Source organism: Bacillus rossius, chromosome 1 (assembly GCF_032445375.1).
Source record: "Bacillus rossius redtenbacheri isolate Brsri chromosome 1, Brsri_v3, whole genome shotgun sequence".
Lineage (NCBI taxonomy): Eukaryota > Metazoa > Arthropoda > Insecta > Phasmatodea > Bacillidae > Bacillus > Bacillus rossius.
In genome coordinates this window covers 195,414,515-195,426,530 of record NC_086330.1, presented here as the reverse complement: position 1 = coordinate 195,426,530, position 12,016 = coordinate 195,414,515, and the positions used below count along the sequence as shown (strand labels likewise).

General features: G+C 35.3%; 1 protein-coding gene across 9 annotated transcripts in view; it reads right to left on the bottom strand.

Moving 5' to 3' along the window:
- The window catches only part of LOC134527202 (conserved oligomeric Golgi complex subunit 4), a 235,313-nt gene that overhangs the window by 205,787 nt on the left and 17,510 nt on the right, over positions 1–12,016 (bottom strand). For all 9 annotated transcript variants that reach the window (XM_063359664.1, XM_063359663.1, XM_063359659.1 and 6 more), the window contains one exon: positions 3,439–3,616. In XM_063359664.1, coding sequence (XP_063215734.1) covers positions 3,439–3,616 — 178 coding nt within the window. The remainder of the gene's footprint in view (positions 1–3,438; positions 3,617–12,016) is intronic.

Below are 12,016 nucleotides of genomic sequence, written 5' to 3'. Positions count from 1 at the left end.
AGACTATTTGTAATAAAAATGTATATTCTGTTAAATTTCTTATTTGTTTGTAAAAAATGTAGTATGTATCAAATTGTATTATGGTGTAAAATAACTTTAGAAGGAAACTAAATAAGAACTACAAAAATTATTCTTCAGCTTCCAACCCACTGTTAAATAGAGCAGCAAGCTAATTAAGACCAGACTAAACTTACTGTTCAGTATTTCAATTCTAAATATACTAAAATTTATTTTAAAAAATTAATTTGGCCCCTCCATGAGCTTCATTCTGGATTCCCCTTGTTTGCAACACTGGTTTAGTCTTAACCTTATATTTGTCAGAATGTGGGTTTCCTATCTTTATTTTATTTTGCAGGTACTCAAAAAATAAACTGTGAAGAACAGTAAAACACTGTTGGCTAACACCACCAAGCTCTATAATCATCAAGCATTAGGAGTAATCCCATCTTAGTTTGGCTTTTGGGTAACACCAAATGAAGGCACCCGCATTGTAAATGATTACTGTTTTCATGAAACAAACAAAAAGAACCAACTATCAATCATTGCCTTAAAACCAGTAGGTTAGTGACCACTTCTGTCTGTCTCATGAGCCAGTAAAATCTTAATCAAACATTTCTGATACTGCTGGCTGCCACATGAAAAGTTGGTGCTGAAGTGAAAAGAACCCCTATAGATGGGATATGTACAGACAGTTAATGTTTGCCTGACTTTACAAATAGCCGATAACCTGTGGCATATTGTGAAATTTTTAATTAGTAGAGTCTATAACATAAAATGGCATGAAAATACAATAAATCAAAACTGTGGATAAAAGCTGTGGATATGTGTTAAGTTGGTGTTGACTAGAACCGACTGAATTTTTTTTAATATTGCACACTGGATTGAAAATGTAGAAATAAACAGCAAGAATACAGCAAGCTACAACCAAAGATAGGGTAACTGCATTTGTTCATGTTATTTTTTTTATGTTTGTATTACTCAAACACTGTTCTTGTAAAAATAAATATAATTGTCATTTTTTACTACTTGCTCTAATACTTAGTATTGAATTGGAAAATTCCTTGTGTAATAAACTGCAAGGGGAGTTTTATTTTTAGTAGGGATGGGACGAATCCACATTTTGGTCGAATCCGAATCCTTGTTCGAATCCTCAGTGTTTGTCATTGAATCTATAATCCCAGTCCCACACTAAACTTCACCACATGTTATTAAAAAAAATCACACATTTATTTTAAAAAATTACATAGGCCTATGTATTAAAAAAAATCACATGTGTATTTATAAAATTATAAAATAAGTGCATAGTGTATACACCTGATATAAAATAGAGACAAATAACCTCAAAAACCACACACGTAAGTTTGCATCTGTTTAATTCTCTGTTAAATTAATCCTTCGTATGTTTTCAATAAAATACGTTTGTATAACAGACACCATTTAAAAAAAGTTACGTTTTTTTCTGCAATGTTATATTATTGAAGGTTGGAAATGATCGAGTAGTTATGCTAATTGACAAAATTCAGCATAATTTATCTTATGTTTGTGCTATTTCCGTTACTTTTATAATATAGTTTAGGTATACAATTTTCTAGAGTTGGACGAACCTCAGTTCTCTGGTTTCGAACCGAACCGAACCGAACCAAACTGAATCGAACCATAGCAAAAAAATTTTGAACCGAGCCGAACCAAACCTCATACAGAAATAATTGTTTTCAATTAAAATGAACTGACGACCAGCATTTTGGTCTTTAATTGAATGGTGAGAAAGAAAGGTTCTCCAGCCATTAGTAAAATTAAAACATTATATAGCTTAGCTTTATTAAAACATTGCAAAACATTTTATAAGTAAAGTTTAGGCAATAAATAATGAAGGAAAGAAAACAGTTTAGAGAAAATCATTTTGCATTTAATTTCTTTATATATATATATATATACTTTTAATTCGTGAAGAAGTTCCATCTAAATTTCAAAAAGGCTATCTTCCTTTTTCAGTGTACACTAACCTTCATTTAAAAAATATATTATTATAAAGATTACGAACATTCAGCAAAAGGCATATTTTTGTGGTAGACCTAACCTAACATTTTTAATAAGTAAAACTTTTTAATAGGACATTAAAAAAAAGTCGAATGAAAATTAAGTTACCTATCTACATTACAAAACCCGCTGACTGCAGTTGCTGTTTTCTTGGAAGAATGCTGCTCGTCAGAAGAAACTTTAGACATTTTTTGGGGTGGTTCTGGATCATCTGGGTCGTCATTATCTTTTCTCCATTTGGGAAACTTAAACGACGTAAGCCTGCTCATCGCAAATCACCTCAAGAACAATAATATTGTAAATGTAACGTAAGTAGTGTGGTTATAGAAATTTGCGTCGGAGAAAAGAAAACACGAGAAATAATGATGGCTACCGCGACTACGCTAGTCAACTTAGTACCGTACTGTAAAATTTACTGGACCAGTACTTTTAATACACAAGATTAAATTAATATTTTCAGTACCTGACTGTTATAACCAAAAAGGCCAAAGAAAATAAATACATCCCAGTAATTTAAAATACGTAATTTACGTAATCATTTCCTACCGCATTTGTCTTGTGTCAACTTGATCACGTTAGTTTTGCCTAAATACGAGAGTTCTCGTACATGCGCTTTAGTTTAACGTATGGGGTACGCAATTTTTGGTGATTTTACAACACTTCTCGTACACACACTATAGTTACCTAAAGGTATTATATACAATACCTTTGGCATTTGTACGATAGTTTATATTACGTAGTACGAGAAATGCATACAAAATTCTCTAAAGTAAACAAAAAACAAAGTGCGCCTATATGAAAAAATGCTATGCGAGTTATGCGACGGTTAATAATTTGTATTTTTATTTTGTCTGCGCTTGAAACTGTTGAGGCAACGATTATGCGATGAAAGTTGGAATATTACAAGTAATGGAATTTTGTTGTGCTGTTTTGTGAATGGTCTCAAATGGGGGTTAGAAAATTAGAAAAACGTAATTTTTTTTAAACTAACGTTCAGTTTTTAGAATATATTTTAAGAGGTTTCGAACCGAACCAAACGTAAGGGTTCGGCTTGGTTCGAAATTTTCAAACTTCGTCCAGCACTACAATTTTCAATTACTACCTAAAACTCTAAAAACCCACCTTGAATCCCACCTCAATCCTACGAATCCTCGAATCCATAGGATTCGATATATTCAACGAATCCAAGATTCGAAAATCCCATCCCTAATTTTTAGTTATGATAATGATGATATTTGATATATTTCTAGGAATGTAAATACATACGCGGAGATAATGTGTACTTTAATGTTCTATTCACAAACCATTAGTAATGTTTTCGCATCAAGACCACAGCATATCACACACTGGACAGGACAGCACCCAGTTTGCACTCTCGACAGCAAGGGTTGTCGCGCCCACCTTGGTCAACGTCAGTGGCGGTCTGCCGGAGCAGGTGCTGGTCCATGGAGAGGAACCTGTGCACGTGCGCAGCCGCCTTTTCATAGTCCTCGTTGAGCAGTGCCGTCTTGACGCCATCACTGCACAGCTGCAGGTCCAGCAGGTCGTGCACACGCTGCTGGCACTCCGACACACGGCTCTGTGCACGCACCACACCCTGATACCTCTGCCTTGCATCGCACGCCTCACTCAGGTATAATACCAAACAGGCTGCCAACATATCAATTAAGGGTCCCGCAGAGTTTCATAAAGAACTCAGTGATTCGAAAATTGACCAAGATATCCAAGTGGTGTTTGTTCATGAAGCACATTTAATAACACACTGACGGCAATGAGTAGTCTTGTTTCCATACAGCAATTTTAAACTGTATTTTTAGAAGAATAAAAATTACTAAAATGTGTGTTTACAGAATAATTTTTAAGCATGAAATAACTGGTACCAATCTTGAAAACACTCAAAAGGGCCTCGCATTACAGCTTTATCTACATATTTGTCCACCATTTAATGTTATGGCCACCATGGTCCTATGCAAGATGAGAAGACTGTGCACCAGTTCACAGCTTCTTGCCAAGAGGTGATATGGCAATAGAAGCACCAACAAGCATTACACTATTATCCCACCTCACTGATACAAATACACCCCTTACTAGGCAGGCCTCTTAAGGCTACACTTCACCGGTCACTTTATATTTTTTTGGTTTTTCACTAACTACACATTTTTGTGAAAAAATATTTCATTAATATGGTTATAAAATTTTAATTTGTAACCCAGAAAATGAACTTCTATGTGAGTGACCACAATACAATTAAGCTGCATATAAACGAGACAAGTGTAGGTGGCCAGTGACAAAGGCAAGTACTAGCCAGGCGACCACCTAACGGTCAAGCCTTATACACTAGCCAAGCACTGGCATCCCATCACTGTCAGCCAGTCAGAAATTGAGGTATTTTACTACAATTTTAGGAGCAATCAGATCCTTGCTGAATTGATTATTGTAATTTAATACTTATCCATGTTACATACTCACTGTCACAATTATTCCACAAAAGTTCATGATATTAAACACTTCTAAAAAAACCACTATGTCACCAGAGCTACATTTCACAGCTTTCTTCTCTACATCTTTCATCATAATATTGTCTTTATAATTCATAATTCATGTTAGATTTGAAGTATCCACCTTCCACACCGGTGACAAGATCGAATGATGGAAAATCACTGTCCTTTGGTGGCAAGTGCACCTACAGACAGGAAAGAACTGGCCACCAATAGGTCACGTAACCTACTGTCTCACGAGCGAGTAAAATCTTAATTGAACATTTTTGATTTTTCTGGCTGCCACATGAAAGTTGGTGCTGAAGTGAAAGTGCTGTTTTGTAATAAAAAAAATCATGTTATATGTAATTGAGTAAGAGATGCAAAAACTTCTGGTATGCCACACCACAAAATATGTATTTACCAAAATACAGTGAATTCATTTTCAATGGTTTGTTTGCCTAATAGCTTATACATCACTTCTCACAATCAATGTAGCTATTTTAGCAATATATTATAAAAGTACGATCTGGCGGGTAGGCCCGAAACTGCTTCAATAAACTAGGTCTCAGTCTCGTAAATTAGAGTCTTCTTCATGGCACGAGAAGCCTCAGCACGGCTCAGCAGGAACAAGCCTATAGACGGGATAAGTAGACAGTTTCTGGCAGCCAGTACTTTGTATTCATCACTCACCACCTCCACTTTCCCCATCTAAAAGGGCTTTTAGTCAGGCAAAAACATTTAGCTATCAATATTTGCCTAGTTTTACAAATAGCATAATATACCTGTGACAATTTTTGAAATGCTTAACTAGTAGAGCTTATGAAGACAGTCCCAAATAACATATAAGGGGGACCCAAAAAAACTGATTTTTATTATAAAAAATTTATTTTTACCTTTTCTTTACAAAGTTCCTTCAGTCACTTGTCAAGTCTTTTTTCCCACTGTTTAAAGCACCTCTGGAACTCTTCAGCTATGACATCATCCAGTGCCCTTTGCGAAGCTGTTTTTACCACCTCCACATCATCAAAGCACTTACTTCCCTTTTAGATTTTTCTTCATTCACAGGAACAGGAAAAAGTATAACAGGGCTAGGTCTGTCGAATACGGAGGGTGGGGAACGACAGACCACCCCTGAGAGGCCAAATAGCGGATCACTCATATGGCTTTGTGTGCAGGGACATTATTGTGATGAAGGAACCAGTAACCTGATCTCCAAAGTTCCCAACGTTTCCTCCGAACATCCTCTCGCAAACATCTTAAAACTTCCAAATAAAAGTGCTGGTTAACAGTCCACCCAAGGGGAACAAATTCCCGGTGCACAATTCCACAAACATCAAAAAAGACAATGAACATTGTCCTAACATTCAACCTCACCTGTATAGCTTACTCTTTTTGATCTGGGGGAGTTGGGAGTCTTCCATTGGCTAGATGCTTGCTTGGTTTCTAGGTCATACTCGTAACACCAACTCTCATCACCTATAATGACTTTCGTCAAAAAGTTTTGATCACTCTCTATCTTTTTTTTCAAGTCCTGGTTCAAATTCAACCAAATTTTGTTTTTATCCTGTTTGAGAAGGCGAGGAACAAATTTAGCGGCAACACATCTCATTTGCAAATCCGCTGGCACGAACTCCAACTCACTCCTGTCTCTTCTGAAATTTCGTCGATCATGAAACAATCTTCATTGATTTTTTGGCGGATTTTTTTCAACGTTTTCATCATTTTGTGATGTTGAAGGGCACCCAAAGCGAGAATGGTCTTCAACACTTATCTCACCAGGTTTAAAGCACCCAAATCACTCGAAAACTTGTGTGCAACTCATAGCATGCTCCTTGAAAGTCTGTTGAAGCATTTGGTAAGCTTTTCAAACAGGAAACAAAATATCAAGCACACTCTTTGTTCTTTTACATCTGCCATAACAACTCCACAGGCAGAAGAGAAAAACAATACTACGATCAAACATTAACCTACAAACTGATGTTATCTGGCAGCTGTTTGGTGAAGGTATCTAGTAACCCCATCTAGTAGGAGAACTCTCTACTACGTCTACGAATGGCAGCACGCTCTTAGTCTGGTTTCTTTAGGTCCCCCCTCATATAATGGCATGAAATACAATAAATCAAAACTGTAGATAAGTCAAGTTAATGTTGTATAAACACAGTTATAAGTGATTGATAAGTGGCTACTGGAATTAAGTCAAAATTTTAATATGTACTGCACACTGGATTGAACTGAATTAATTAGAGCTTAACATCTGGTTAACATCAAAGTCACTCGAAGACGAGGGATTATGAGATGGGAATGAGCATTGATGCAATGGAAGAAGCACAAGTACCCAAGGAAATCTTCCAATCCACAGCAATGTCAGCCACCTTCCCCACTTTTAGAAACCCAGTCAGCCTTTGTGCACATGAACTGGTTACTCAGCCACCGTTGCTAACATATTTTTACGTTTCCAACAAAGTAACCGTTGAAATTTGCTTGACCATGCAACAGGTCACTAGGCTGGCGACAGTGCCGTCTAACCGGAAGGATATTCATAGTTGTTCATTTTAATGTGGACGAAGTATACATTAAATAAAGTATTGTATACAGTTTGTTGTGGTGCTTCGAGATGCTGGGTTCAAATTCCAGAGGCTCCAGGTTCCAATACCGTTACAGCCTGCTCTTCCCCTCAGTTTCCTAAAACTCTCCACGCAAATGCTGAGATGGTTCTTTCAGCAATAGGCCCTGGTCCTTATCTTAATTCCTTTATTTTGTGTTTTACGTTTCCTTCTCCAAGAACAAAACATTTAACTCAGCATTAAAAAAATTAAATTGCTTAAATTAACTTTAAAAAGTTAAAAAAAATTAAAAATAATGCATAAAATACTCAATAACAGATTACACAGCTCTGCGAAAAAAAATATTTTTTAAGTTTTTTTGTTAAATGGTTAATATTTGTTTTAATTGTCTTAAAAGTAATAGAAAACGGTATTCATATGATATATACGTCACATCAGATTTAGATGATATAGTATTTGAATACGAAAAAGAACAAAACAAAAATTTAATAAAATGAATGAGAATCATTTTAGATTATTTTATAAAGTTTTATTGTCTATAGCTAATAAAATACAACATTAAGGTATACATTAAGAAAACAATTAATAATATTTTCTTTTTGAAAAAAATCTGCGTTTTGTTGGTTTTCGTTTATGATTTTTTATTTCATCTCTGTGTATCATCCAGCAAGAGTCCATCATCATATTTACGTCCCAACGGCCTTGATATCTTCTTTCCATCTCTTTTACGTCCTGATGAAACCGTTCACCTTGTTCTTCACTGTAGTCGCCTAGATTTTTTGGGAAACAATCAATGTGAGACTTCAAAAAATGAATTTTCAGACTCATATTACAGCCTAAATTTTTACAGGCATTTAACATTTCCTGAACAATCTTTTTATACGCAGGATATTTTGTGTTGCCTAGAAACTTAGACACGACATTTTTAAAGCCATGCCAGGCATTTCGTTCCAAGGTTGTCATCACTTTTTTCAAATTCTGTATCCCTAATCAGTTTCCTGATATCAGGTCCCGTAAATATTCCCTCTTTCAACTTCACATCAGATAAGCTAGGGAAACATGAATAAAGATACTTGAAAGTATTTCCATCTTGCAGTATTGCCTTTACAAACTGTTTGATCAAACCAAGTTTGATGTGAAGTGGTGGAAGCAATATTTTTTCGGGATTCATCAAGCTCGGATTGATGACATTTTTTACTCCAACTTTCAATTCCATTCTAATTTACAGTAAGTTTTTTTCAAATGTAAATTTCTTGCTCTACTGTCCCATTCACAAATATAACAGGGAAATTTTGTGTAGCCTTGCTGTTGATCAAGAAGCATGCATAGGATTTTTAAGTCACCGCAAACTAACCATTTGTGTTTGGTGTATTTTATTTTTTCCAAAATATTTTTCAAGTTTTAGTAAGTTTCCTTAAGATAAACTGAATGAGCTACTGGTATCGATGCAAATTTATTGCCGATATGCAAAAGGATAGCCTTTAAGCCTCTTTTTGAAGAATCTATAAAGAGTCGCCATTTTTGTGTATTGTATTCAATATTGAATTTTTGTAGTAAACCGCCAATATCACAGCCAAATACTAAATTATGCTCTTTCTTAAAATAGTTCACAAATTCTTGTTCTCTGCTTCGATACCAGTAAAATGTAGTTGCAACTTCTAATAAATTGTTTTCTTTTAGTCGAGAACCGAGAAGTTCTGCAGTGTCCTTAGTTAATTCAAGATCCCGTACCAAATCATTCAGTTCTTGCTGTTTTAAAGGTCGAGGGTCATTTGTAAGGTGCAAAATTTCACCACTGCTTTGCAGACGATCACTTTGTTCTGAGTTTCTTGATAAAGGCGTTTCGAAGCTCTTAGTGTTAGTAGGAACTGGTATGGGCATTTCGGGTCCATGTGGAACTGGCTTTGTTACAGACGAAACATCAGAATACACAATTTTGGCACATTTTTTTAAAATTATATCCTGTTACATTGGTCAAACAAAAATAACAATCATCTGTATGATTTTTTTTGTTCCCTCCACAACATAGGAATACCGAATGACAATGATTTTGATTTACCGTAAGTCCACTGTCATAACACTTCAACACATAGCCGGCATACTGTATGTGGAACCTACTGTTTCTCTTGGTAACATAACCTCATTCCAAAGTAAGCATAATAAGCATTTTTTACAAAGTCGTTAATTTTAATCTTTGCTTAACTATTGTATATTGTCCGCAAATATAGCAAAATATATTTCGATTGTTTTTGCAACTCCGAGGAGCCATAGTAACAGATTTAATAAAACAATCTTTTATTACACTTTTTTTTTTGCAGTTTAAACAACTATGCTTAGTCATAGACTACATAAAACTTTTTTTTTGATAATTTTTCTCACAGGGGAAAGGCAGGTTAGTAACAATAGACTATAGGATGGTCGGTCATAGAGTATAGAATAGAAATAAAGATCATGGCATCAATTTTGTAAAAAAAAAAAAAAAAAAAGAACTTACCGATCTAACGAACTATTATATATTTATCTATATGCAAAAAGAATGTGACGTGATACGTTAAAACAAAGTTTATATTTGCTATATACAGACCAACATCTACATGTTTGTGATCAATTTATTTAAAAAACTTTTTTATCGCAGACCTGTGTTAACTATCATAAAATCTTCATTCAATTCCTAAAATTTAAAAAAAATTATTGACCTAATTCCTTATATTGAAAGAATGTATATCAACATATTGTTCATTACAAAAGGGCTGAACAATCTATAATATAATCAATAAAGTATATGTTTCTAAACCATCTTAATCCGTAAGTACTATGCATTCTATTACTATAGTGCAGGCCCAACATCTTGTGAGTGTGTCTCAATAGTTCAATGGAAACGTGCCGCTGGGAACAGACCAGCAGAGCCAAATAGAAGGCAAAGCCCTACAGAACCAAACAGCGTCAACTAGGCACGATGCGGTTACACATCAACCGTTTTAAAACATCAATCATTGAAATGATGCTGGTGTGTGTAACTACGTATTTCTAGTTAAACACTTTGTCAATGTATTTGAACATTTATAGCACTCCAAGAAATATGCAGTGCCCAAGAAGTTTTCACTCTCCTTGACCACGCCCTACTGATTCATTTCCCTTTTCCTACTTTCCCTTCCGTCCTGCTTATCTCTCACATTCCCCTACCCCGTGCTGATGGCTCGCAAGACATTGAGTTCGCAATATACTTGTTTTCGGCCATTTATTACTATGGTGTATAACGTTTCGTTATATACAAAATAAACAGTTCAACGCCGATTGCAAATTTTGATGTTTTTTTATGTTTTAATAGAATGTTGCACAGACGATTCCAAACACTTTCAAAAAAGGTTACTCATTCAGTCCACATACATCTGCCCGTCGAAAAACTGCTGGTAGCTTGCATGACGAGAAATTACCGGAAAATAATTGCGTAGATTGAGTCCTTCAGTAATGTTTTACTGCAAGTACAAGAAAATGGGACGACCTCAAAGAGAACCGCACCCAGCGAAAACGAATTCCGCCCCGAGCCAACATGCCTACGAAGGTGGCCGCAATTTCTAATTAAATTATATCCAAACGAAAACAAAGACAATTAGGTTGATTTAAATATAGGCCTGGCTCCGACCACCAACGTGAAATGATCTCTTCGCAAATTACATGATAATTTAGCGAGAAGCCATCGAACGCGACCTACTCGTCCAGCGTTCGACAGACGACTGGTGAAATCTGGCCACTCTCTTCTCCACGCAGGGAGGAGAAGTCACCTGACCTCACCGACCAATCACACGCACGCTTCATTCACTCTACAGACATTAGCCAATCACAAAACAAGTTACAACACATGAAAAAATCTTGTACACACAGAAATCTGGGCTTCCCCTGATCAGTCTCTTTTCAATTTCACCTCGAAAACGGGGACTCCCATTCTCGTTCTCTCTCCCACACCGTGAGAGAGCAGTTATCACTCAGTTCCCATACAGGGGGGGAATTACCGTCTTTATCTCGGTTGGCGGGGAAACACTGTTTCTTTCTCACTTCCACTTACAGGCCTCTCATGCCTCTCTTTCTAACCATCACACAAGCCCAGACACAGTCCCGTGATTTATAATTATATTACAATACGTTAATAAAATTTAAGAACAATAATTATAATACGAATTACTTTACAAAATTAAACTTATTGAGAAAAACCTGAATAAGTAGGCCTAACCACGTAAAAATCTAGAGGAGCGACTTCTTTGTGAATAATTACATAAAAATTACTAATGATAGAAAATGTCTAATAAAATAATAAATGCCTTCTTAAAAACATAGCAAGTGAAAAATATCAACCCTAAAATATATAACAAACTGTAAAATATCATTAGAAAGACTTTTTAAGAAATATTTACATTCATGAAAATAGTTTAAAAGAAAAATTATTTAATTAGGAGGGCAGGGTTCTGCAACATTACATTACCCCCCCAACTTTTCAATTAAATTAACACTATATTTAATTGAAAAGTTACAAAAGTGAAAAACTAATCTGTACAAAATAAATACAAAACATCCTGAGAAATAAATGCATCCAGTAATTAAAACCCTTATTTATATATAAATTCAAAAAACCGTTACTGCAACACTGTAACATCAATTTTTTTGTTAAAATGCCAAAAATTTGAAAACATACCTCTTACTACAAAGTGTCAACAACTCTTAACAAACGGTTATCTCTCTCTCATCAGTGCAAAATACAAATCACTTTGAAACTGGTCTTTCTATAAGCTTCAAGCAGACACCCCCTGGTCAACGAAGAATCTTCAATAACAACAAAAAACTCTGAACAACTTACTTTTACAACTGTGGAAACCTCAACACCAGCTGCAATAAACTCCATAACTACCTCAATGACGATGAAAATCTTAAACTCCAGGAATT